Consider the following 25290-nt stretch of genomic DNA (forward strand, 5'->3'; position numbering starts at 1 on the left):
CAGTATTTAGTCTTATTGTAAAGTATTTTATGTAATTAAAGAAATTTGAAGAAAAGCGCACCCTTTTTAAGAAAAACATTTACTACCATTTCGATTGCATACCTTGTTATAAATTTAAAAAATGCCAAATCCAATGGCATAAGAACATAACATGTAGTTTTAAAAATTTGTTTATAATGGGATTAGTCTCATTTATATTTATAGACCTATGTTTTATTGAAAATGTGCGAGTTCTTAAGATTTAATTGCTTTCTTTTATTGAAAATGATATCAAGCTCTTGTGGGCGTAATCCTATCTGTTTGACCATCTATCTCATAGATCTATGCATATTTTTGTCGATGAAAAATCAAATAAAACAAATAGACTCCAAGGAAAATGAGACCCCAGGCTCTAAATATTCTATTGAAAACCTGTACTGTTCAAGAAAGAGATTCCCCTGCTCTTTGTATTTATATTTTCGCAGCGGAAACATGTTATGCTGCCCTGGGCCCCTTGATGTTCAATTTGGACGACACCTGCAGCTGCTCGACATCAGACAAACTGGGGAGCTGGGGGAAAAGTTTGCCAAATAAAAAATAAGTTGGACATGTGCAGCCGAACACGGAAGGCGGAAGGGGAGGGCACTGTCAGGCGAGAACATAATAAACATCAATTGGTGCGGCATGATTGTTTAATTTATACGATGTACACGTCCATATATCGATGTTTATTTTTCTCTTGGTGCTTACAATTTTTCGGATCGCTATTATATTTCAAGTGTTTTGTGAGGGCATGGATGTATGCAAACATTTCTATCAATAAAGTTGCAACGGCAGTTAGGAGGGAGCTAGTGGGAAAGGGCAACGCCAATGGGCTGCCAAATATGATTTATACGCCGTGTCCATGTCACGACTGGCGAAAGTACAAAATGTGTCACTAAAAATACGCAGAGCTTCGGGGAAAGCAATTGTTGCGTTTGCGTTAATCGAGGGAAAATTTATGGCCAAAGGAAAACCTCAGACAGAACTGACACATAGATTTATCACAAATTGTTATATTTTTGTGACATTTATGTCCAAATACCACTAGGGTTGCGCGATCACTGATTATTCCTGCGAAACGATTCATGCTGATTATCTCTGATACCAGGAAATCATAGTAAGTACGCCTGGAATTTAGTCATTATCTTTCAGCCTTATTATCTCCGACGGACGAATAGTCCATTAGTATGGTAGTATAAAGATAATCCATCATTTTCCTGACACCTGTCACCAGAGTAAGGCCGATTATTGCCGATCCAGATCAGTGGATTTGGTTTATTTTTAGCCCGAAATTTGTCTCAGCACTTTTATTAATTAAAATGAGCTTTTTTTACGAGTGTGGACTGCGACGCATTCTAATTTCAGAACGGAAATCCAATCGCAGCAAAAGCATTGTAGTAGGCGTAACTTTAAGAATCCTTTGAAATTGACTGTTTATCTGGACATTTAGATGACAACTAAGATGACCCCTTTTTTTAATAAAATAATACTAATATTATTTTCTAAATAAGCTTTTTATATGTCTAAATGGTCTGTTTATATTTTTGAAAAATGTTCAGACAATTTATTATGTGAAAAATTTTAGAAATGTGTAAATGTCCAATATATATTTCAATTTCAACACATATTGCCAATAAAAACATTGAATTGTAGTAGTTCATACACCCAAAGAGACTTCCTTGTAATCTGGCAAAGCCACACAAAAGTGTGGTTTGGGAACCTTTAAAAGTAGGAACATTTCCTATCTCCTCGGGCGTCTTTGGCATGACTTGGAATTGGGAAATGGCAGTTAGTTCAGTAAACAACATAAAGCAACACCAGTGGGTCGCCAAATTGCATGTAATAAATGCGAACAAGTAAATTCTGTCGCATGGAGTCAGAGTCAAAGGCAAAGGCAAAGCGATTCCACTGCCAGGCACGTACAGGACTCTCCTCCTGCCCCTCGTAGAACGTCGTCCCTTCTGTCTGAGGAACTCCGAGAGTCGAGAAAGTCGACTATCAATTGGGGAATTGTTGGGGGAGCGGGAGCCTGGGTGCCTGACAAATACGCTCAATGTCAAAGCTGCCTCTGCGGGGATGACTCGAGTTTCTCCGGATCCGGGGAGGAGCAGCAGCTTTCTGCTTGCTGCCCCAGACCCATATTGATGAGACGTCATCAACTATAGACTGGATTGCAGAGCAATGCAATGAATTTTAAAGCACCCCAGCAGGGCGGAAGCAGAATTCGGAAAACAAAATGCTGCTACTGAATCCTGATTTTGATGCATCTATTCAAACTGAGAGAGGGGAGTGATATCAGGGACGAGACCCAGGACCAAGTCGGCACCAAATCGAGAAATGATGAGCTGGCTAAGTGGAAGAATCCCATTCGTTAATTCTGTTACTTTTTACGCCACATTTGCAGCCATCGAAACGTAATCAGAAAAGTAAAAAATGTAATCGAAACGATTACGAATCAAGTCGCATTAGGATTTCGATTGCCAAATGCCCAGACATGTCCGCCAATCAATGCCAAAGTCCATAAACAGTCGCAGTTTATGGGGCCTCGCCGAAGCTTTTATAGAAATGGGGGTCTTTGTGTTTTTCTCCGATGCAGTCGTCCGAGGGGCATACCATACATGGAACACTTTCGAAAAATGTCAATTACAATTACTATTTTTTGGGAACTCCAAATCATCTTTAAGACACATATTCAAATAACATATTTTAAGTTGACGGGTTAGTTTTTAAAAGCATGTGAAAAGTTCTTCAGTTAGGAACTTCATTCATTTCTTTGTTTAAACTTTAGTGAATCTTATACAAATTTTATCAGTGTAGACTGAGTGTCGCCCCATTGACCCAGTGTGTCGGCACTTTCCCTACAAACGAGTTTTGTATTGTGGTCCTTTTAGTTTTTACGACTGCAAGGATCCACCATAGCTTTTCAATCAAACCTCTCGACACGTAGGCAGTCGGGGTTAGTAAAAGGTTCCCGTACTCTATTTCACACATATTGGGAAACAGAAAGTTGCCCATAACAAAGCTTATTATATTAGGGTTGCGCTGCCATTGTTTCTGGGTCGCAGCGCCATAAAACCTTAATATTACACCTCCAATAAGGAGCTCATACACTAATGTTTTTATTGGCCAATCTGAAAAGGCCGAGAAAACCAGACTGACCACAAACGAATGCAGAATTTATTCAAAGAGGACAAAGAATGACACTGGAACACGGCAGGGGGATATTGATTTGGAATATGATACAAAACATTATATTCAATACGACAAAGGCTTGATTGGCTCTGGCTCTGGCTCAGTTAACCAACTGCTGCTGTCCAACAAATCAAATCTGAGCTAAATTGCAATCAAAAAGTTTTCAAGCAACCCACTCGATCGCAATTTGAAATTCCATGACCACTCACAGTACAATCGGCAGACACACAAAACAAAACCAATTGCATATCAATTTAAGAACGAAAGGGCTTTCGGATTTGTTTGGGCAAAAAATCAAAAGTGGCAAATAGTCGAATGCGGAAAAATCAAACACTTGGGTCGGTTGGGCGAGGAATGGAATTGCAAATCAATCAAATCAATTCGGTTGAAGCCATACACGCATGTATAAACACATTTGCACGGCTTGCCGTTCCGCTTGATTCACTTGCGCCTTCGGTCACATTAATTGGACCGGCCGACACTCTGGACACACCCAAACTCGGCCAGGAACACTCAGCTCTTAGCTAATTGAAGGCGACAACTGGCTTACACAGCTCGGCCAGAGAGATGATATCCTTAATTAGTTTTACAAATTGATTCTGCCAGCCCCCCCGGGGCGAACAAACAGTCTAGGGGGGAATCCAATTCACAAATAGTTCAACATTTTGGCGTAAGCCGAAACAAAAACAAAACTTTCAGGGTCAGCTAACTGGGAATTAATGGAAACAGGAAGCCACCCACGCCCACGTCCAGACCCCTGCCCTCATGGCCTGCGATGCCCCACAAGGCCCAGTCCAGAAAGGCAAACACATGTTGAATCGATTAAAAAGTGTGAAAAACATCAAAGCGTGAGGAAATTGTAAATGGAAATCACTTAAAGCAGCAATCGGTGGGTTTTATGGACTGCTTGGACCATGAAGTAGGGGCAGGGCTAACAAGATATTTGCTTCATACTTGACTCTTGCCAAATGTGTCAACTTGTTATTTCAAAATGTTGAGAAAAGGAAAATACTTATATACATACATACGTACATATATCCAAAACATGCTAAGCACATGCTCATCAGGCTTAAATATGCAAGTGCCGGGCAAATATTCCCAGCATTCCACCCCCAATCGCCGAAAAGCACTTGGAGGAGCAATCTGCAATGAAAGCGCCCACATTGGACGTGTGCCAGCGGAAAATGCATTTCCATTTGCAACTTTCGGCGAGCTGTCAGGCCATCGCATCCTTTTGGGCGACCCTAGTCCTCAGAGTTCGACGTTCGGATGTTTGGCTGCTGTTCGATGGGGTCTTGGGCCAGGGTTCGATTCGCTTGGCAATGCCACTTGCACAAAATGTGCATTCGAGTGCGACTTTTGACTGACTGACAGCTGGGTATGTAGGCAGCGATCCTCTGCAAAAAAATGTACTCTGGACAGATGTGGGTGCAGAACAATTTGTCTTTAACATTGCATGGAAGAACATGTTGTGGGCTTCAAATATCTGTGAATCTTCAATTAAAACAAATCTTTTGTTTACTGTCTTGTTTCCTTAGTCAATTGGTCTCATTCTAGTTCAATCATTTAAATAGCAACTCAACGTTGAAAAACAGATCAAACAAAAACTGCAAATATCTGAATTTTGAAATTAATAAGCATTGCCATAGACTAATCTTATAACCGCATTTCAATAAAGTCTATATAGGATACCATCAACTATTTTGTCTTTTATTATATATTTAAATAATATATATAAATATAATATATATGAATTTAAAAATTATTTAAGGGCAAATTAATTATAATTAATGTTTATAATTATTAATAATAAATAATTGAACATATAATAATTTTTATATCTATTAAAATTATATCGGTAACTTATTCATTCATAAATTTTTCCATTTCCATAAATTTTTTTTTAAACAATTTAATTAAAAAGTGTCTGTTTTATCTGTTACTTATACCTACATACCTACTTATACCTGTACATCAGTCACTACCAAACTAGTACTGGGTATAACAACTACCTACATATGCTATGCTGTTTAAGCGTTGGAACTCCTCGTATGATAATAGTTCAATAGATCTCTTTTTCAACCTCAAAGTGTACTGCTAGACTTGTGAAAACCTTTTTGGTAGTTTCCATGGTAGATTTTTGCCAATGAGGATGATTTGCATGTTTATCAGTGACAGATACGCCTTTCTCCCCCAAACCTCTGCCTCACCGTCCTTCAGTGTCCATCAATCTGTCGGTCCTCCTGTCCAATTGACTGGCACTTCTTCCTTTTTACTGTCAATGTCGCTGCGATTGTTCAATAGGACGCATCAATTTTCGAATAGCTTGGCCCGCATTAACTACCAGAAACGTGTCAGGACTCAGGTCCCAGGACAGGAGTTCTGAAGAGCTCACAAATTGCTGACATTTCAACACTGGCATCAACACTGCCGGAATTCAGGAAAAAGTTGCCAGAACAGGACCAATTTGCAGAAAGTTTGGGCATATTAATTTTTATTTTTGATTTCTTGGAGGGATAAACAAATGAATAAAATAAGAACTCATCACTGATTGCCTTCGAATGAAGTAAGCTTTTAAGTATACAAATTAATAAGAAAATGAATGAAAAGCGTAATACGATTCCCACTCCACTGCTGCGTCTCCGTTCAATCAGTCCAGTGGCAGCGGCGCTCATTACTTTCCAGCGAATATTTTCTGCTTCATCAATCTGCTGCTCATTTGGCAAGCAGCCCCCGATTTCACACATGCATTATCCAGCTCCCCGGCACACCGCCTCCGAGCCAGTCCCAGCCCTTCGGCGCAGCGCTTACTCCTCAGGCACATCCTCGTGTTATTGTCAGTGGCAAACAAAAAGCAAGAAGAATGGCATCGAGCGAGGAAATTTCCCACATGGCACATGGAACCAACAAGGGCCAGAAGCAGAGATCGGCAACCGGAGAGGACACCCAAGAATCCGCACTCCACGAAGTGCGCGGAGCATCGCACCAACACGTAAACAAATTTGCAACCTGCCTGTGTGTTGATGTATGGTTCCTCCACTGCTCCTTAAAAATGCATTAAACCCGCAAAATGTGAAGGAATTTAAAAAGAACGAGAGTCCCGAAAGTTGTTTAATTTTTGGCGCACTCCGGCCGAAACATTTCCGTGACGCTAATCCAATTTCTAGCCCAAAACTGTTTCGAAAGTCGTCGACTTTGTAATAAAAGCGCAAAATTGCATGGGTGCGGTGAGCGGGGGGTTGCTGATGGTTGGACGCAGTGCGTGAGTGCTCTGAATGGGCTGCCCAGCCTGTCCGTGTGCGGATAAGGACCTCCCTCCTGCACCAAACCAATTTCCCATTCACAGAACTGAACTGAACTCGAATCGAATCGACTCGACTTGGATTGCATTTTATTGAGCTCCGGTCGACCTTCATCTGGTGGGCCTTGTCTAGTCTAGTTTGGCCCGCAGTTCCTGTATCCTGTAATGGGAGAAACGGCAAAAACAGTACTGGAGCACAGGTGGCCGGAGGGAAATGGAAAACTGGCACACAGACCTAAGCCAGTTGTCAACTGGCCGGCCAACGGAATTCAAGCCAACATCGCAGGGCAACCACCCCGCCTGCGAACCTGGCATTCCTTTGATGGCCCAGTACTGTTTACTTGGGCGTTTCACAAAATATTTTCATAATTTCCAATCAATTGCCCTCGGTTTAATTACGCGTCAAATATTCAAAGTTCTCGGAGCTCAAAGAGCTCGTCCCGAAATCAAAGCAAAGCCATTTTCCAATTGTTTGTTATAAATTTCGTAATTTTCCTTCGGGTCGACTTTGCTAAGCAGAGTGTGTTCGGGTGTGTGGGCCTGGTACGCCACATTAATCATGCAAATGAAATGAAACAGGAGGGGCTGGTCGATGGGTCTCGGGCGGGGGGCGTGGCCCGTACACCCATCAATGCCAATTATCAGAAATTCCCCAAGTTGCATGTGGCCGTGTTTATATTTTATTAGTATCTCTTTCGTTCGTTTCGTGAGGCAGAGTTGATCAGCATCAAAGGCGTTTCGGCCATGTATTTTTAGCCGGCCAAGTGGCTAATGTTGGCTATAAATAAAGCTGCGTGGGTGGCGGAGGACAAGGATGCGTGTATCTTGCAGATATGCCGAAACTCTTGCATATTTAATGAGCATGACAAGGCCCGAAATTGGAAAAAAAAGAACCACGGGGCTGAAGGCGAGGCCCCGACGATCGGATACTCTCTCCTGCTACAACCATAACTCATAATTGAATTATTTTAAACGAAGTTGCCACGCAAGGTAGGCCTTGGCCTTGCAGTATACCCACCCATATCCTACCGAAGCACGCAGAAGCTAATGACAAGTTTGGCAAAAGGGAAAGTATACCCGCCTTCAGACACAAGCATGTGTTTGTGCGAATTTGAATGTATGTATGTGGAAAAGCCGTCCAGTCAAGGTCGCTTCCTTTGCGGGCGACTGCATAACAAGTTCAAAACTTTTCCCCACACCCGCGGCAGCCGGAAGGAGCGAACCAGGCGCCGAGGAGCCAGGCCCAAACTATCCTAAGCTGTTCATTCCCCCGCAATGGGGCACCCAGGAACACAAACACAGTCCCTGGCCAGCTCTTCGGGCCCTGTAATCAGGAGATTTGTAATAAGCTTATCACCCGGCGGCCAGGCCGGCCCAAAAGCAAAATGCCAAAATCTTCGCCCTCGAGTTATTCCTTTATCAGAACTAGGCCATGACGTCCTCTAAAGTCGAATCATCGATAATAAAATTTAAAGCGCCAAGAAAACTTTTAAATCAATTTAAAGTCTCACCAATCCGAAGACAGACTTGGTAAACTCGTTTTGAAATTATCAGAATGAAAGATTTTTGTACACTTTTTGAAACAAGTAATAAGCCTTATAACTAGCTTTCTTCTTTTGGGTCCTAGTTGGATAGAAACTGGCTGTGTGCTAGTACGAATGGGTTAAAGGATCCCTTTGAGCACCCTTGAACTGAAATCGCGTTCAAGTCTGGTTGGCAAACCAACTAAAAATCGCTTAAAACTTTTTCCCCAATCTATTTGTAGGAGAAAAAAATCGCAAAAATACTCCTTTCGCTCCCCGGCTAAAAGCTTTACATTTGCAGACAGAAATCAAGGTGGGATTCAGGGGCATTAGCAATCCGCCAGTACCACCCAGTGCCCATCGCATCCTCCTCCCATCCTTCACAGGCGCTACCCGGGTGGCCAAAAAACGCAAAACAATTTTTGGCTGAATGAAAATGTTTGCTTCAAAGTTGTTCCTGGCTTCCCTCCATTTTGCGCGCTCTGCTGGGGAGCTCAGTTTATGAGCAGGTTATTTTGATTAATGTTCTTTCAACTGACATTGGGCATAGGCGGGTGGGGAAAGGACACGGGAGGCAGGGCCAATAGAGCAGAGTTCGCAAGAGCTTACTGAGTATAAGCAGCAGTGTCAAGTGAAAACTGGAAAAGCACGGCAACAATTACTTTATGATTATCGAAAGGCGATAGGGATGGTAAAGGGGTATTCAGATTAGACCCTGGAATACTCTGTTTGGAAGAAAAACTTACTCCAAGCATCTAGAATTTTCTAGTAGTTGGAATTTTTAATTTCCTGGAAACATCTTATCCTAAAGATAAGCAATGCGACATGATTTGTCAAATAAATTATGAATTACCTCCAAGTCCTTGTAGCTTTCGATTTTTACGCTTCCTGGGCAGATTTATTGATCATCACCTCTTTTAAAATTCCACTTTAAATAGATTTGAAAAATAAATTAAATATACATACAATATTTTCATTTATTTATGGTTGCCTTTAAAACTTGTAACAAAAGAAACACTTTTAACAAAATTTTAAACTTTACACCACTTTTCATTTCATTTGATTCCGCAGTCATCCAACATCAGAAGTCACAATCCAACTCCGGAAATCGAGTCGGATACACCGCATATGTGAGGGCAACCGCAGCCCGAAGGACGAAGGCGGTTGCGGTTGTGGAGGCGGAAGCGAAAAAGAAGGCGGACCATGCCCTCTGCAGATCAGATCCTGTTCATAAATGTCACCACTACGGTGGCAGCGGCGGCTCTTACCGCGGCGGCGTCCGTAGGCACTGCGAAATCCGGCGGAAGTAATGAAGCTGGGTCTGGCCTCGAGCGGCCGGAGGGCACGACTCCGGCGTCTGCCAACGTGTCCGGGTCACTGGTCGAGGGTCTGACAACTGTGGCGGCGGGTCTAGGCACCGGCCAGCCGGAGGCAGACTCGGGGGAGTGCGGAGGCGGCGTGGAGGAGCTGCACGCCAGCATACTGGGAATTCAGTTGGCGGTGCCCGAGTGGGAGGCACTACTGACCGCCCTGGTCCTGTCGGTCATCATCGTCCTGACCATTATTGGAAACATTCTAGTGATCCTGAGCGTGTTCACCTACAAGCCCCTACGCATCGTCCAGAACTTTTTCATCGTTTCGCTGGCGGTGGCCGACCTCACGGTGGCCCTGCTGGTGCTGCCCTTCAACGTGGCCTACTCGATCCTAGGCCGCTGGGAGTTCGGAATTCACCTGTGCAAGCTGTGGCTCACCTGTGACGTGCTCTGCTGTACGAGCTCCATTCTTAACCTGTGTGCCATCGCACTGGACCGCTACTGGGCCATCACGGACCCGATCAACTACGCCCAGAAGCGGACGGTGGGCCGGGTCCTGCTTCTCATCTCCGGCGTGTGGCTGCTGTCGCTCCTGATCAGCAGTCCGCCACTGATAGGCTGGAACGACTGGCCCGACGAGTTTACCAGCGCCACACCCTGCGAGCTGACATCGCAGCGCGGCTATGTCATCTACTCGTCGTTGGGGTCATTTTTTATTCCGCTGGCGATCATGACCCTGGTCTACATCGAAATATTCGTGGCAACACGTCGACGTCTGCGAGAGCGAGCCAGGGCGAACAAGCTCAACACCATTGCCCTCAAGTCCACGGAACTGGAGCCCATTACCAACTCCTCGCCGGCAGGGGCCTCTGCTTCCGCTGCGGGGTCTAAGTCCCGCCTACTAACCAGCTGGCTGTGCTGCGGGAGGGATCGGGCCCCCTTCGCCGCGCCCATGATCCAAAACGACCAAGAGAGCATCAGCAGTGAGACTCACCCGCCGGTGCAGGAGGCCTCCAGGACCGGACCCGGCTCGCACATCTCCAGCGACCAGCAACAGCACGTGGTCGTGCTCGTCAAAAAGTCGCGCCGCTCCAAGATCAAGGACTCGATAAAGCACGGCAAGGCCAGAGGCGTCCGTAAATCGCAGTCCTCGTCCACCTGTGAGCCCCATGGGGAGCAGCAGCTGCTGCCAGCTGGCGGAGGCGGGCAGTCCGCCGGCGGGAAGTCGGACGCAGAAATCAGCACGGAGAGCGGCAGCGATCCCAAAGGATGCATTCAGGTGGGTCTCTCGTGGGTATCCTTAAGACTTTTCAACTAATAATGGAATATTACAGGTCTGCGTAACACAGACGGACGAGCAGACCTCGCTGAAGCTGACCCCGCCCCAATCCTCGACAGGAGCTGCCGTCGCATCCGCCACGCCCCTGCAGAAGAAGGCCAGTGGCGTGAACCAGTTCATCGAGGAGAAGCAGAAGATCTCGCTGTCCAAGGAGCGGCGGGCCGCACGCACCCTTGGCATCATTATGGGCGTGTTCGTCATCTGCTGGCTGCCCTTCTTCCTCATGTATGTCATCCTGCCGTTCTGCCAGAGCTGCTGCCCCACGAACAAGTTCAAGAACTTCATCACCTGGCTGGGCTACATTAACTCCGGCCTGAACCCGGTCATCTACACAATATTCAACCTCGACTACCGACGGGCCTTCAAGCGCCTGCTGGGCCTGAACTGAGAACGACTGGGGGTGTGGGGGGGAGCCGGAGGAGATGGGCGCTGGCGCCGGGACGGAAGGACTGAGAGGGAGAGCATTACTCAAAGCTAGTGCCAAACTTAAGGAGGTGACCACGTGAACGTAACCGATCAGTAGAGATCTCAGCCGAAATGGATGGTTTTCATGAAGAATGGGTATCTGCAATATTGTTTTCATATACATAGTTTTATAAGTTTTCTTCAGCCCTAAAGGTGAAATAATTTAAAAGATCCCCATTATTTGTTCTTGACTGTTTTTAGTTTAATATTTAAAAAACACTATTAAAGCTAGGTTTATTTTTAATTTCCTAATTGCCTATTTATTTTTTCATTGCCTAATTATTTTCCATCAACAATCAATAAATTCAAATTATAAATACTCATGAAAAATCTGGTTGTGGTGGTTCACTTGAAAACATTAAAACAGATGCGAGCCCAGTTGAGAGAACAAAATTACTCACAAAAAAAGTTCATAGCCATATATACATATTAAACATAATATACTTATGTTAAACGCAAATTAAGCAACACCCGAACGAGAAATGCATCAAATTGAATTTAATAATATTAAATTAAATATTTAGGCACAAATATTGTGGCAAAACTTACGTGTTTCACTCTATGCGTATAAAAATGCAAAATGTAGTTAAACCAAATCTGCGCTCAAAATATTTTAAGGAAATAAGCGAAATACAAATACTTCCAAAAATAAAATATGTTTTCTAGACATTACTTTAAAAATTTGTATTTAATCGTAATTTAATTGTAGGTAAATGAAAAACTAAAGAACTAAACCTAATGTATACTTTTAATACGCTTTAAACTATTTGTTAAATAATTTATCGTTAATTGTTTTTATGACAGAGAAACGAATGTGTTGAGTGGGCAGCTAAAAGCTTGCGCATCAAATCTTCTAAGATAGGACAAGTTTAATTGCACTTTGCAGAATGCAAACGAGTTAGCAATTCAGAGAACTATAAATCGATGTATAAACCAAAATAAAGTACATGCTATATCGTATACACCCCATTTATGAATTTTAACGATGTACGATACTTTCAATAATTAACGTGTTTAACGGGCATGTGCAAGCTGAGCGTTAAAGAAACAAATAAAAGACAGATTCGAATAAAAGTTACGAAGAAATATGGTCCGTAGTTTTCGTCTTGAGATTCTTTGGAATATATATCTCTTTTGGCACCCACAAAAATTTAACTTTTAACTTCTATTTAAAATAGATTATTTACTTCGGGATATTCATTTGGATGATATTTGAGGGAATTGAATTAACAATCATTGATTAATTGAATTTATTTTCAAAAAATAACTTTTTTTATTTAGTAATACAAAATTGCATAGAATCTTTACTACACTTTTTTGTCTGATTATACATCGTCCAACATTTGGATCCCATTTATGATCATATGATTTTCTTATTCCTTAAAAATAGACCTGTTTTTGAATTGGACTTTGGGTAAAACTGCTGTTGATAAAAAAAAATATTTTACCAACACGCAAAATTTATTTTTATAAATTTTTTCATAAAAAAGTTTTAACTTAAAGTGCTAGCCGACAGTTTTCGAACTGTCGAACATTTTATATTCTTAAAATGATTTTTTGTACACTAAAAAAAGAGTATTAAAAAATTATAATAAATTTAAGCAAGAGTTTTTTTGTTTTCAAATATACATATACATATACAAGCCATGTCTGGCTTTTTTCTCCCTCAGCCATGTGGTTAGGTCGGCTTGTCCGACGGGGCGTATGAGCGATAATGATTGAACATCGATCGGCACCGAGCACGCGGCACGCGATCGTATCGAAATCCATAGACTTGAGTTGAGTTAAGTCGATTTGGGCCAGATTCTGCGCATCATTGTTCCCATTCATGAGTCGGTCAGGGTCAATATTTTGGTTTTAACTGGACAAACAGATCGAATAGCCAGAAAGAGAGCTTACTTACCTTTTGCACTGAAATAAATAAATAACCAAATTATCTCATTAACATTACAGAGCATTTCTAACCAACGTAATTGGTCTTATTAATTACCAACTAGTAATATTTCAATTTAATGTTTCTATATTTTGAGTATCTTTAAATTGGATGATTTTTTTCTGGTATGCTGGAGAGCGTGAGCCCCAGTCTTAAGTGGATTTACACGCTTCATTCGAGCACTTGTTGACTTTGGCTAATTAAATGTTTGCAAATTATTGAAAATTTTCATTTTAAAACTCTTATATAAAAACAAGTAAGGACGTCGATGATGGAGTTTTTCCTGGGTATGATACCGGGCATTTCTTAGTAACACATAGTAGTCAACCTTTTCAGATTCCGGCCGCTTTTCACAATAAATATTGGATGCTACAATAAACAACAAGTTTCAAAAAAATAATCTAATGTAAAATTTTGATTAAAAGATTATATAAATTCTTTAAAAATAGTGATATTGGAAATAAATTTAAAAAAAAATTGTTGATCAAAGAAAGAAAAAAATCCAAATCCTTTTGAATTTGGAAACATTTTATTCCTTTTTTTTTTCTTTAAATTATCAAGGGTTTATTGTTCTAGAAAATTTTTTCGTATTTTGTGATAGAAAATAAATAAAACTTTGAATTGAATTAAATACAACTGAAGCATAATTATGATAAATACAAGAAAGGAAAGTTAACTTCGGGCGGAGCCGAAATTAATATTGCAGGTTATACCGGATATAAATCGTAAACATTGGATATGGTTGGCCGATCCTTATAAGAATATATAACCAATTTAGTACAATAAAAAATTTGAAAAAAAGTCTTAAGCTTCTATAGTCAAAAATATAAAAATTGGTATTTTCACCAAATACCTTTTCCCATCGTTCAATTATTTGGCAGCTATAGGATTTAGTCGCTCGACCCTTTTCAAGGGTTTTATAATACCCTTTTCAAAACCACAGCGCGCTGAACTGCGTGATAAATAGCCACGTAGTTTGAACATAGGGAAAGGTTCTTACAATCATTTTCCCATTTTTCTCTTAAACCTTGAACTGTCGAGGGTTCGACGCCGATTAGTTCGAATTGCCGCGTGGTTTTGTTTAATAGCTGATTTGTTGCTTCGAATTACCGAGAGTATAAAAATGTATTGAAAAAGTTCGAAATATCAAGAGATATTGTAGAGAGAATTAAATTAGGCTTAGTTTAGCTTAGTTTAGTTTTAGTATAGTGGATTAGGCCTCTCGGGGATACCACTTAAAAAAAAACGCGCCTTATACTCTACCTCGAAGGTGGTGGGGGAAAAGAGTATTTTTACTATTGCAAATAAAATGTACATTTGAGAATATTATTTTTGTTAAGTATTATTAATTTTTTGTATTTCAGCTATTTATTGAGTATTTATGGGGTGTTTCGTTTAGTGTACTTAGGTTTTGTTTTGTATTGGTTTTAGTTGTTTTAAATTGTCTATTCGTTGTTGTGTTTCGCAGTGTTTTGGAGTATTTGATGAGTTTTTGATTTTATTGTATATATTACGAAAAAGGCGCCTTTTCGAGATTGGGGTTTTATTGTAAAAGCGCCATCTATGTGTCAAGCAAGAATCGTGTGATTATTTTATTTCAATTTTATTTCAAGTAGCACAGTACCACACAAATTATTTGGAAGTTTTATATATATTTGTTTGTTTATTATTTTATAAATAATATTAATAATATTAATATTCCACGTTTTTTTTATTTGCGATACTTTTCGTTAAATTTTTCCTAGCGATATTAAATATGCGGAATCGAGAAATAGCTAAGTTGGCAGCACCCGATGTTTCTCCACCCCTGTCGAGCTTGTTTTTGTTGGATTTTTAAATTTTCAAATTATTTTCCCGGAAAATTCGCGATCCACGCAGAGGCAAAGGACGCGATTTAAACTACCTGCGGTCGCAGATTCCCGCGAACCTGGTCGCGAGCAGGCAGAAAAACTCAAGTAATGCCTTCGCCGTGCATGAATATAAGGAAACGACGCTCGATCCAGACACGCCAGAGCAAATGGACACCTCGGTAAATACGCGCGCGGACGACCAGGCAAACAGCTCCCTCCGCCTACATTGCTCGCTCTCCTCCGTTGAGATGGAGAATGAAATGGAGATGGAGGCGGAGAGCGACCTCTCGCTGGCCTTCGAACGAGACGAAGACGCTGGGCAGTCTGGCGGCAGCTGGGACGAACTACCTGCTTTCGAGATCCGCGCCTTCTGTCCACACGGGCGGACGCCCTCTCCCATAGACGACCTCAACCTATCGGATATCGAAACCCCCAAGCAACAGCTGCATCATCAGTCTTCGGAGGAGTTGCGCTACAATAATCCGGAATTTGTGGCCCTGCACGACATAAACGCCCAGATCAGCCCGCCCAGCGACGCGGACACCTCCAAGAGCAGCAACAACCTTGAAACCATCTTCGAAGGCGTTTTCCTGCACACCCCGCCGAGGGAGAAGGCAAACGCCGCTGGAAGCCCCAGTTCAACGCGTTTTACACCTAAGCGCAGCCGGGCCAATCTTATGGAGCTGGTGGCCATCGGCAACCGGCTGAATGGCGGGAAGGAAAACCAATCGCCATGCGCTCACTTATCAAAGTCGCCGGCGCAGTCTCCGACCAAGGACCCCACCTAAACAGTCAACCCCAACCAAAGCCACGGAGCCCTCGCTCAGACTGCCATCGATTTTCTAGACTAAGTAACGATTCTCCTGTACACATGCATGTGTATTCTTAGATGTTTGCCCAACCGTGCTACAGCCTAATGTAGTTGTGAAATAAAGATTGTCTTTCCATGTTTCAAACATTAACAAAACCTTGACAAATGTTTCTGAATCTGTCTAAAGATCAGGTAGACATGCAGTCGGGAGGTATGGGATAATCCTCTGTACCTGGGAATTATCGCTAATCATAATAAAACCCCGCCAGACGGGAATATCAGCAATAAGCCAGGGACTTTGGTTGTAGTCTTCCCAAGGGTAAAGTACGAGATACTAGCCGGGTACCAGACCAGATTGGATTTATTATGTTCGTGGCCTTGGAACGCAAGTGGACTACCAGTGTTGTCCTCCAGAATAGAAGATACAAGTAATAGAATCATTGAATAAAAAAATAAAAACGTTTATTTCTAAAACTAAGCTTTAATGATTATTTAAAGATTACTATTAGCTTAAGTCTATATGGTGGTGATTCGGGTAAAACTGAGTACAAAAATACATATGTAATCTAGATGTACCTATAGATATCCCTTTGGAAGATACTCGAGTTTCAAGCAACTCTTTCAGCACCACTTTAACATTTGTACGACGAATTCTCGTTTGACGCGAATCCTAATTTGGAAGCTGGAAAAAAACTTAAAATGAGTACAAAATCCTTAAATTACAAAGACAGATTGGGCTGAAAATCCGAAAAAGCGGGAATGTTGTTCGAAGCATCAAGAACACATACGCAAGTAAGTAAGGCAGCCGGTAGGATAGGAGAGCAAGGATCAGTCCACTACGAGGTTTGTAAGCTTTGGTACAAAATCGAATTAGGATTTCGGCTGGAGGTAGCACAATTGCTTCTCTGTTCATCGTCCCTACTCCTATGCGACTCCCATAACGCCCCATCAGAAGTTCTTGGAGTGGCGCGACGCCGAGAACACTTTGACGCGCAGCAGTCCTGGGTTGACCTCCTGCCACCTATTGAATTTAAATATGTTTAGAAATGAAAAATGTTGAGATTAGTGGAGTACTGCACTCACCGCAATCGACGCTCGCCGAGCCTAGCCTTCACTCGGTTCTTAATGGTGGAGACGCCGTTGGCGCTGTGCAAGCCGCGGCCAGTGATGATGAAGACGTGCTTGTAGACCCTCGTACAGTTGCGCAGGACGGTAATGTGCCTATCAATGAAAAGATCCAAGCAGCTAACCGCCTCTACGGTATGTAGGTAGTGCAAGTCCAGCAGATCCGGATTGTTTTGCGTGTGGCGGTGCACTTCCATAATGCAGTTGGCCGCCCGTTGGTTGAACACGTCGATCTTCTGCTTGTGCAGTTTGGCTATTTCCGAATAGTAGAGGGCTACGCTTCCGTTGCCGCGCTGCACCGCTTGCTTGGCTTTAAGGTAGCATTCTGCCTTTAGCTGCGAGTGGTGGGCGGCTAAGTTGCGAGTCTCCTCGAAATCCCGCAGAGCGGCACACTTGGCCTCCTCGTGGAGCAGAGGTGACCGGTTTGAGGATGAATTGGAACTGGAGGGTTGTGCCTGACCGAAGGAGTTCTGAAGTTTCTGCTGCTCTTCCTGATGCTTCTGCTCCTCAATCGCCACCTGGGCACTCAGCTGTAGGTTGGGCCAAAGAAAGAAATATGTTAAGGTTGCGTTTTAAAAACAATTCGTATGCCTTCCTCACCTTTTCACCCTCACGGACAGCCTGCTCGTAGAGCTCGGCCTCACTGAGAGAGCTTTGAGCGTTGCTGTCCAGAACTTCGATTGTCCGGCCATAGTTGCTTCCCGTGGCCGCGAAGATCTCTAAAACGGTATCGCTCGGTATGTCGGGGAACTTCTCGCAAAGCTTCATCTTCGTCAGGTGGGTGGCAATATCGTTGGGAGCCTGCTGGCGAGCTGCCAGTTCAGCCGTCTGCTTTGCGGCCAGCTGTTCACTGTTGTAGATGCTCCAGGCTAGCTCCATGTCCAGTAGCTCCCCGACATTGCTGGGCGACTCACTACACTCGGCGTAGCCGGGATGCTTCAGCAAGCGGGCGAACTGCTCGTCGTCCCGCAGTGTGCGCTGCCGCTGCTCCTCCAGTTGGTTGTAGACCGCCTCCCGCCATAGCATGTACAGTTGGTTGGCCAGCTGGAGAGGCACAAAAACTTTGGTGGCAGTAGGAACATCCTGCTCCGACGGCAGCATTTCGTCTTCCGTATGGAACTGGGCGCGCAGCTGCTGGATGAGACTCGGATCCAATTCCATTTCCATCAAGGTATTGTCCTCACATTCATCCTCTTCCGGTTCCGTCTCCTCCGGCACCTCTGGCTCAGACAAAATGGGCTGATCAAGGATTCCGTTGCGAATGTCGCGAATCTTGCGCGTGTGTTCCGAATACTGGTCGTCGCCTGAAAGTAAAAAAAACAAACAAGGAACGGATTTCAGCTTTAATATAATAGCTTTAGTAGTAGATAGGCGTAGCTTTAATCGTTACCTAAAACAAAACAGTTTTGGATCTGAATCTGCAACTCCTTGTTGTTGGTCGAGGCGTTCCGCTTGCTGCGCGACTGTCGCTGTGGCTTCGGGACCAGCTTGGTGGTTAATGGCGAAAGTGGGGCCTGCTCGGGGGCTTGTGCAGCTGGAAGTGAAGGCCCTCGGCAGTCGCACTGAAACTGGGCAAGCTCCTCTGGACTTAGAGGCGCTTCCATGCCAAACGGATCTGATGCCGTCTGGGCGTTTAGTTCGTCTTCCTTGAGAAGGATATCCACGGCCCAGTCCACGTCCGCCTTGCACTTTACGAAAAGGTCCCAAAGACCACTTAGCTGCTTATTGGGATACATTTGGCGCAGCAGGGCGAAGCCAGCTGGCTCATTTGGACAATTAAGGCCATGGCGCTGAAACGGTTTTGATTCGCTTTCCTCCGCCCCTGGGGACGTCTCCCCTGACGCGCTCTCGTCCCGAAGCAGTTCGATCAACGATTTGTCGCAAGAAGCTACAGAAGGAGTGGCCGGAGCTGCTGCCTCCAAAGTATTGGAACCAGTCTGGGACCAGTAGGAAGGCGCCCCCTGCTCATAGGGCACCCAGCTCGAAGCATTGGCGTTCAGCTTGATGTTTTTGGAATCGTCTCGCGGAGGTGACGCCTCTGGTTCCGGTGCACCGCCTTCATTCAAAGCACAAACAACGGGAACGGATGGTAGCGGCGGGCATTGTCGGAGTTGTGGCAGTGTCACTGTATACTTGGTGTCCTTTAGCATCTGTGAGTTTTAAAGATGGAGATTAACGTTAATGGACATGTTTTACACACACAGAAATCATAATGTCATGAGTATATTCCTTTTTGAGTATAGCCTTTAAAAGCTCACCTGTACAAGATCTTCCGCTTTAGCACGCTCGAAACGCTCCAGCATCCGCTGTATGCTCTCACGGGGCACTTGGTGGCTGTTCTTTTGGGCCAGCTTGCTGGCAGATTTGCACCAGCTGGTCTGTGGCTCAAGCAGCTCTAGAAGGTATCCATTTTGCACAGCAATCTGTACGTAGGGCATCATCTCCCAGATCATCGTATTGGTATTGTCCACGATGATGGGACTCCAGCCTCGAACGGCCTTCTCGCGCACCCTTTCCTTGTTCCAGTCGTGGGCGGCTGGCAGGAGAGTGGGATTAAATTCGTATCCACGGCGGTTTTTAAAATAGTCGTCCGTGCTGAGAACAAAGTCCGTGACAGCGTAGCGATCGAGGAGGCGACTTTGACGGAGTAAACTCTCGGCCAGAGTGGATTTCCCACTGCCAGACGGTCCCCGCATTATGATCATGACTTTTTGACCCGACTGGACGCGCTGGCAGATCGAGATTAGTTGTTTGTTGTTGTTAGTGTTGGAGTGATTGGCTGTCTTTCCTGCACTTCCGGGAGGGCACATTTTGAAGGAATTGGATGAGCCAGGGGCCATATATTTTCTCGGTGTAAGGTTGTTGTTCTTGGTCGCACTGCTGCTTCGGCTGCGTCCGTTTTTGTTGTTGCTGCTACCGTTGTTGTTATCGTTTATATTTGCTGTGGCCAGCAAAACGGTCAGGCTTGGTGGGTCTGTGGAGTTGCGTGCCGTCGACATCGCGCTGGAGTCCGTGGTGCTGCTGCTCTCTATGAGGTAGATCGACGCTCTGACACCCGACTCTTGAGAGTTAGTTGCTGCTTGACCACAACGTAATGCGCAGTAATGGGAAGATTTGGACTTCCCTCTGCCTTATCCGCTCTTATCGCACTCGCCTCTGCCAGCCAGAAACCCACTCGATCATTAAATCCTCTGTGGGGAAGATTTGCTGACTGTTGCCTTCCTGCCACACGTGCACTAAGCTCAGCAAGGCTCTCTCCACTTCCACTATATGGTTTTGTTTATTTCCAGGGCGCGCAGAGGAGCGAACATCTAAATCCGCGAATTTGGTGCTGGTGCTGTGCATCACATCTAGCCGCAGTGTTGCCAGTTTAGAAAAATTCAAGCTAAAATTTAGTTGTATGTTTGACCACGACTCTAAATAACTACTTAATGTCTGTTGTTGTTAATTTCAATATATTTATAGAGCCATAAAACATAGATAACTGTTTTTGTGAGTCTCTGCTTTATCTTTTTTTCCGGACATATTGCCAGCCGAAAATTCAATTTATATTTTCAGTGGTTATACCAGGGATGCACAGTTGATGAAGAAAACTTATACACATTTTAAATATATATTTTCCAAACTTCTTTATTTTGGGTTTTTTATAATCAAAATTTATTTGTTATTCCCATGATTATGTTTTAATTATGATTTCCAAAATTGAAATAATCGAATAAGAAACAATCGATACGTTCGATAAATTATTAACAAATTTTTAAGTGGCAACGCTTTTAATGAATAAGGCGTCGAAACAAACGAATCAAAACATTGTACCCAAATGTATAGTTTGAGGTAATATACAAAGATTACGTTCCAGATCGGACCAGTAGCTTCCGCCAATATTTATGCCTTCCAAATATTTGAAACCTGCACCGAGAATCCTGTAGGAAGCAACGCATTCTACTCCTCGTTGAATATTGGGGCCCTTTAAGTATAGCCTATTAAGCCAATAATATAGGCAATTTAATTAACCAGCCAAGCTCCGGCCCTTGATCAAGCTGCTGAGTATATTCCAGCCTGGGTGCACTTTCCATTGGCTATTTAATGTTACAGTTTAGTAGCATACACATCACCAGTCTTAGTGGCTTTTCTCATCTTCCTTCGGCCGAAGGACTATTATTTTCAGGGATCCGACTACGACCTTGCGACCCTATGCGTCCCCTTCCAGGCTTCTTAAGTGGATCTGAGCTCCCGGGGCGATAGTTTACGGCTGATGCGTCGGACTTCTTCCTGACGTTGAACTGCATCTCAATCGGGCGAATTTCCTTTACAGATTGTTTTAGATTGAAACACCAAACTTCTGTCGCAAAAGAAACAAGACCTCTCGAAAAATGTATTGTATTTAGTATTATTTATTTTATATTAGATATAACATTTTTGGTAAAAAAAACATATATTTTCTCCTTTTTTTAGATTGTTAGGAACCGCCTACATATTTCCAGATCTTATTAATTCCTGATTTTGATGCCTGGGCAGTATAGTTCACTGCTTTATAAGAGACACTACCAGCTGATTTTATTCCATCGTAAGAGACACTACCAACATGTTTCATCACACTTACCATAGCCTCAGTTTTAGAAGGTGGCGGTGGCAGTGGCGGTGGGCTTCAGAACCCTTTTGCCAATTGGTATGTTCCATACAAAACCAGCATGCATCCACCAACGTAAAATGTCACCTTCAGCGGTGAGGGTGATTGGAAGTTAGACCCTTTGGTATTTTCACTGTTTAAGCCCGGGACCTGTTGCGACTGTGTTCCGACCTTGGTGGCTCCTATTACCGTGTCTTTGGAAGCCATAGTCGTTGTCCCTTTAATGGCGTCGCTTGGAGCTGGATCTGTACTAGAATGTGTTTTTAGTCCCCTAGTTTTTGGAAACAGATTCCTAATCTTCGAAACTCCTTTTAACGAAGCGTTGGACGCCGTAGTCATTGCCCCGTTAATGACGTTCGGAGCAGACTCTATATAGGGCCGTGTCTTCAAAACAGTCCATCTCAAGGCATTGTTGGTTCCTTCAACCATATTATTTTTGAAAGCAATGGTAAAGGGCTTTACATTATTAGCAAAGCTAGGGATTCTGCTCCACTGGCTGAATATATAACCCGTCAATTTTTCAGATTTCGCTGAAGAGGCTGCCGCGGTCTGGGTGGTTGGTGGTGGAAGATGTATTATGTTAGTTACCGATGAACCTTCAGTCTTCGGCACTACTTTGGCAGCCGATGAAAGCATGCTATCCGCCACAGTCGCTAACGGTTGGGTAACCGAATTGGCAGCAGCAGACTGGTTAGGCAGTCCGGGGCTTATGGTTTTTGTCATTCCAGATGCAACGGATGAAATCCTGTTTCGCGCCCCTGAAGATAACGCGTTCGCGATTGTATTGGCCGCTGAAGAAGTGGTTGAATTGGAAATAGATGGCGCAAGTCCTTGTGCCAGTTTCCCGTTCCTCATCAATATTCTTTTGGATCTCAGAGCGGCCAGCCATGAAATCAGCGTCCAGAGCGAGGAAGGGTGCGGTGCATTTAGCTCCTCCGCAACGGTGACTGCAATTGGCTCTACCGGCGTCTCCACTGGAACGGCGGGCAATGGCAGTGGTAAAGGTGGCGGAGCCGATTGTCGCACCAGCTTGTAGGTAACGTAGGCCACTACCACACATGCGCCTCCTACAAAGCATGCCAGCTTTAGCTTTTCCGCATTGGACGGTATAGATAAGGACGGTATGAAAAAGTAACTCTTGGGCTGAGTAAGGGTAAAATTTGCCAGCGTCCTATCGTAATCAGCTTTTTTGTCAGGATGGCTCAGGATTTCGTAGGCCGTGATAATCTTCTTAATATAATCATTCCCATCCGGATTTTTGTCGGGATGCCATATGAGGAGTAGCCGACGATATGCATCTCGAATCTGCGTGGCTGTGGCGTCACGACTTAATTCGAGAACCTCATAGTGATCTTGAAAGGCTTCACTCATTGTCTTCTATAATAAAAAGAAGTTCATCAATAAACTTTCTTTGGGAATCCCTTACATTTTATTTTCGCACATTTTTTTACCTTCGCACTTCACGTCCTAATCTTTATAAAATGTATACATACATACATATATAATTTAAAATCGATAGATCGCCGAGGTTGATGAGAGCTGCCACTTGGAGCTCATACTCCAGCCCTGGAAATTAACGGGGATTCCCAAAAACACATGTGTATTATTATACCCTTGCATACGCTTGGGTATTATAATTTTGGTCAAAAGTGTGCAACGCAGTGAAGGAGACATTTCCGACACTATATACTATATATATTCTTGATCAGGATCACCTCCTTAGTTGATATGAGCATGTCCGTCTGTCTGTTTCTACGCAAACTAGTCTCTCAGTTTTAAAGTTATCGGCTTGAAATTTTGCACATAACTTTCTTTTCTTTGAACACAGTATATAAGTCGGAAATAACTAAAATAATAATAACCAACTTGCGTGTTTTTGAAGATAGAAAGCTGAAACTTAGTACAGATTCTATTTTTGGGCTGTTAATCCGACCTACCAAATTTCATAACAATCGGCCGACTCTATCTTATAGCTGCTATACATATAACTGAACGATCGGAAATGGTTTTGGGTAGAAATACCAACATTGGTATTTTTGAAGATAGAGGCTCCGCCCGAATTCAGCTTTCCTTTCTTGTTTTTAGAGAATTTTGTTTGGGTTTATATTTAATCCAAGAGCACTTAGCATTTATCAGCAAGATCATCGCAATCTCATGTGGCCTGGTTTTGTCAAATGCGATTTCTACACCCTTTGCCAAGGGCATTAAAATTCTGGCTAAAAGTGGGCAACGCAGTGTAAATTAATTATCTAAAAGGAATGTTTTGCGTACTGAAGGTGCTGGTACTGTATTAATACACACAATTAGTATTTATTTTAAATACTGATAATACAACTTAACTTTAGCTTCGCCCGGTTTTAGCTTTTCTTTCTTTTTGATTAAAAATTACAATTTTTCGTTTCATTATTTACAATGTTTCGTAGAAACTTTTTTTATTTATTGTGTTTCGTAATGTGCTTTATATATTTATTGTTTGATTCATAATAATAGAACTGTCTTATAGAATTTAACATTTTGAAATTTATGTTTAAAAAAATTAACAATTAGTTTTTAAGAAATATATTCATAAATATCAGTTGAAATACAAAAATTACAATTTTGTCCTTTTATTATTTAACAATGTTTCTGTATTTACAATCGTAAACTGTTTATTTGTTTCGTAACGTTATTTATATTTTTGTCTAGTTTAACTTCGAACTTCTACTTTAATATTTAAAAATTAGCAACTTTTATATCTTATCTTAAATTACACTGATCATCATTAAGATTCAAAAATCGAGGTATCACATATAATTCAATGTTATAACATAAAGGCCAAATTTTAAAATTATAACATTTTGTTAGGGAAATATATATATACATTAAATATTTGTAACAAAAAATAATGTGCTAAGTCCATTCTTTAAAAAAGAAATTAATTTAAATTGTATCAAAAAGAAGTATATCCGAAATGATTCGAGAAATATTACCAAGAAAAAATAATTATTTCTAATTAATGTTTTTTACGGTAGAAGAGGTTAGTCCGACGAAGACCCATCTGTATTTGAAGCTGGTTCCTTTTTTCGTGTGAAAAATTGGAACGTTTTATACGCCGCAAAAGCAAAGAGCACGGTTCCTCCGACAGCGCACATGAAAGGCACCATGTCTGACGTGGGCTGGCCGAAGGTCGCTGCATTTTGCTCATCTCCGCACCGTAGGCCCTCCTCCCCAAATTGGTCGTAGATTTCGCGTTTTTCCTTGTCCGAGAGAACTTCAAAAGCGGCCACCACCTCCTTGAATTGCTCCTCTGCCTGCGGGTGATCGTTCTTGTCCGGATGGTAACGGAGTGCCATCCGGCGGTATCCCTTCTTTATTTCCTCGTTGGTGGCGTTCCGCTCAAGGCCCAGAATTTTGTAGTAATCTTTTCCCATTGCGACTAACGACTTTAACTTCCAAATTCTTTATTCCTTTCCAGTTATAAGGTGTTAAGATGCACTATTTACGTTTTGCAGACAAACTAAACTTATTTCATTTTGTGTTTTGTTTTTCAGTGATGGTTGTAGAGTTTGCTATCGAAAAATGTTGCCCCCTTAACAGAAAAACATGTATTATCGAAAAGTGTCATCTCCAACTTTCTGTCATGGTTCAGTACATTATCGCCTGTCTGGCATCACTGATTGCTTATTTCAGCAAACTTACCAAAACTTATCTGTAACTGAATCTAGCTACAATAAATTATCTATAAAATAATTTTATTTAAAAAATCAAATGTGACTCTTATGTGCAATTTTATTTATACCTTATTTAT

The 25290-nt window shown here is 42.7% G+C and overlaps 5 protein-coding genes across 6 annotated transcripts in view; 2 read left to right on the top strand and 3 right to left on the bottom strand.

Moving 5' to 3' along the window:
* Positions 1-12230, top strand: part of Oct-TyrR (Octopamine-Tyramine receptor) — a 29411-nt gene extending 17181 nt beyond the window's left edge. The window contains exons 2-3 of the mRNA XM_017247116.3: positions 9109-10629; positions 10685-12230. Coding sequence (XP_017102605.2) covers positions 9241-10629; positions 10685-11077 — 1782 coding nt within the window. The 5' untranslated portion in view covers positions 9109-9240 and the 3' untranslated portion in view covers positions 11078-12230. The remainder of the gene's footprint in view (positions 1-9108; positions 10630-10684) is intronic.
* Positions 12231-14821: 2591 nt separating this feature from the next.
* LOC108129094 (uncharacterized) lies at positions 14822-15894 on the top strand. Its single transcript, XM_017247019.3, has one exon. It carries the CDS (start codon positions 15105-15107, stop codon positions 15723-15725), a length of 621 nt encoding a protein of 206 aa, XP_017102508.2. The 5' UTR covers positions 14822-15104; the 3' UTR covers positions 15726-15894.
* A 294-nt stretch (positions 15895-16188) lies between these two features.
* Positions 16189-20416, bottom strand: LOC108129174 (uncharacterized). Its single transcript, XM_017247132.3, has 5 exons — positions 19132-20416; positions 18264-19023; positions 17474-18177; positions 16832-17403; positions 16189-16769 (listed from the first exon to the last, which is right to left on the bottom strand). The coding sequence occupies exons 1-5, from the start codon at positions 19870-19872 to the stop codon at positions 16697-16699; spliced, it is 2850 nt and encodes a 949-aa protein (XP_017102621.2). The 5' UTR covers positions 19873-20416; the 3' UTR covers positions 16189-16696.
* Positions 20417-21239: 823 nt separating this feature from the next.
* LOC108129085 (uncharacterized) lies at positions 21240-23060 on the bottom strand. Of its 2 annotated transcripts, none has more exons than XM_017247008.3 (2): positions 22945-23060; positions 21240-22880 (listed from the first exon to the last, which is right to left on the bottom strand). In XM_017247008.3, exon 2 carries the CDS (start codon positions 22872-22874, stop codon positions 21522-21524), a length of 1353 nt encoding a protein of 450 aa, XP_017102497.2. In that variant the 5' UTR covers positions 22875-22880; positions 22945-23060; the 3' UTR covers positions 21240-21521. The 2 variants fall into 2 exon arrangements, with proteins under 2 accessions (XP_017102497.2, XP_017102498.2); XM_017247009.3 differs by having other exon boundaries at positions 22955-23007.
* Positions 23061-23894: 834 nt separating this feature from the next.
* Positions 23895-25063, bottom strand: LOC108129093 (dnaJ protein homolog 1). The gene has a single exon (XM_017247017.3). The coding sequence runs from the start codon at positions 24911-24913 to the stop codon at positions 24521-24523; it is 393 nt and encodes a 130-aa protein (XP_017102506.1). The 5' UTR covers positions 24914-25063; the 3' UTR covers positions 23895-24520.
* Positions 25064-25290: the final 227 nt, after the last annotated feature.

The sequence above is a fragment of the Drosophila bipectinata genome, chromosome 3L (genome assembly GCF_030179905.1).
Source record: "Drosophila bipectinata strain 14024-0381.07 chromosome 3L, DbipHiC1v2, whole genome shotgun sequence".
NCBI classification, from domain to species: domain Eukaryota; kingdom Metazoa; phylum Arthropoda; class Insecta; order Diptera; family Drosophilidae; genus Drosophila; species Drosophila bipectinata.

Bases quoted from the DNA above. Each gene is read 5' to 3' on its own strand.
- LOC108129093 (XM_017247017.3), bottom strand. From the start codon at position 24,913: ATGGGAAAAGATTACTACAAAATTCTGGGCCTTGAGCGGAACGCCACC.
- LOC108129085 (XM_017247008.3), bottom strand. From the start codon at position 22,874: ATGAGTGAAGCCTTTCAAGATCACTATGAGGTTCTCGAATTAAGTCGT.
- LOC108129094 (XM_017247019.3), top strand. From the start codon at position 15,105: ATGGACACCTCGGTAAATACGCGCGCGGACGACCAGGCAAACAGCTCC.
- LOC108129174 (XM_017247132.3), bottom strand. From the start codon at position 19,872: ATGTCGACGGCACGCAACTCCACAGACCCACCAAGCCTGACCGTTTTG. The intron at 19,024-19,131 runs GTGAGCTTTTAA...TAAAACTCACAG, and splicing joins AAGCGGAAGATCTTGTACAG to ATGCTAAAGGACACCAAGTA. The intron at 17,404-17,473 runs GTGAGGAAGGCA...CCCAACCTACAG, and splicing joins CTGTCCGTGAGGGTGAAAAG to CTGAGTGCCCAGGTGGCGAT.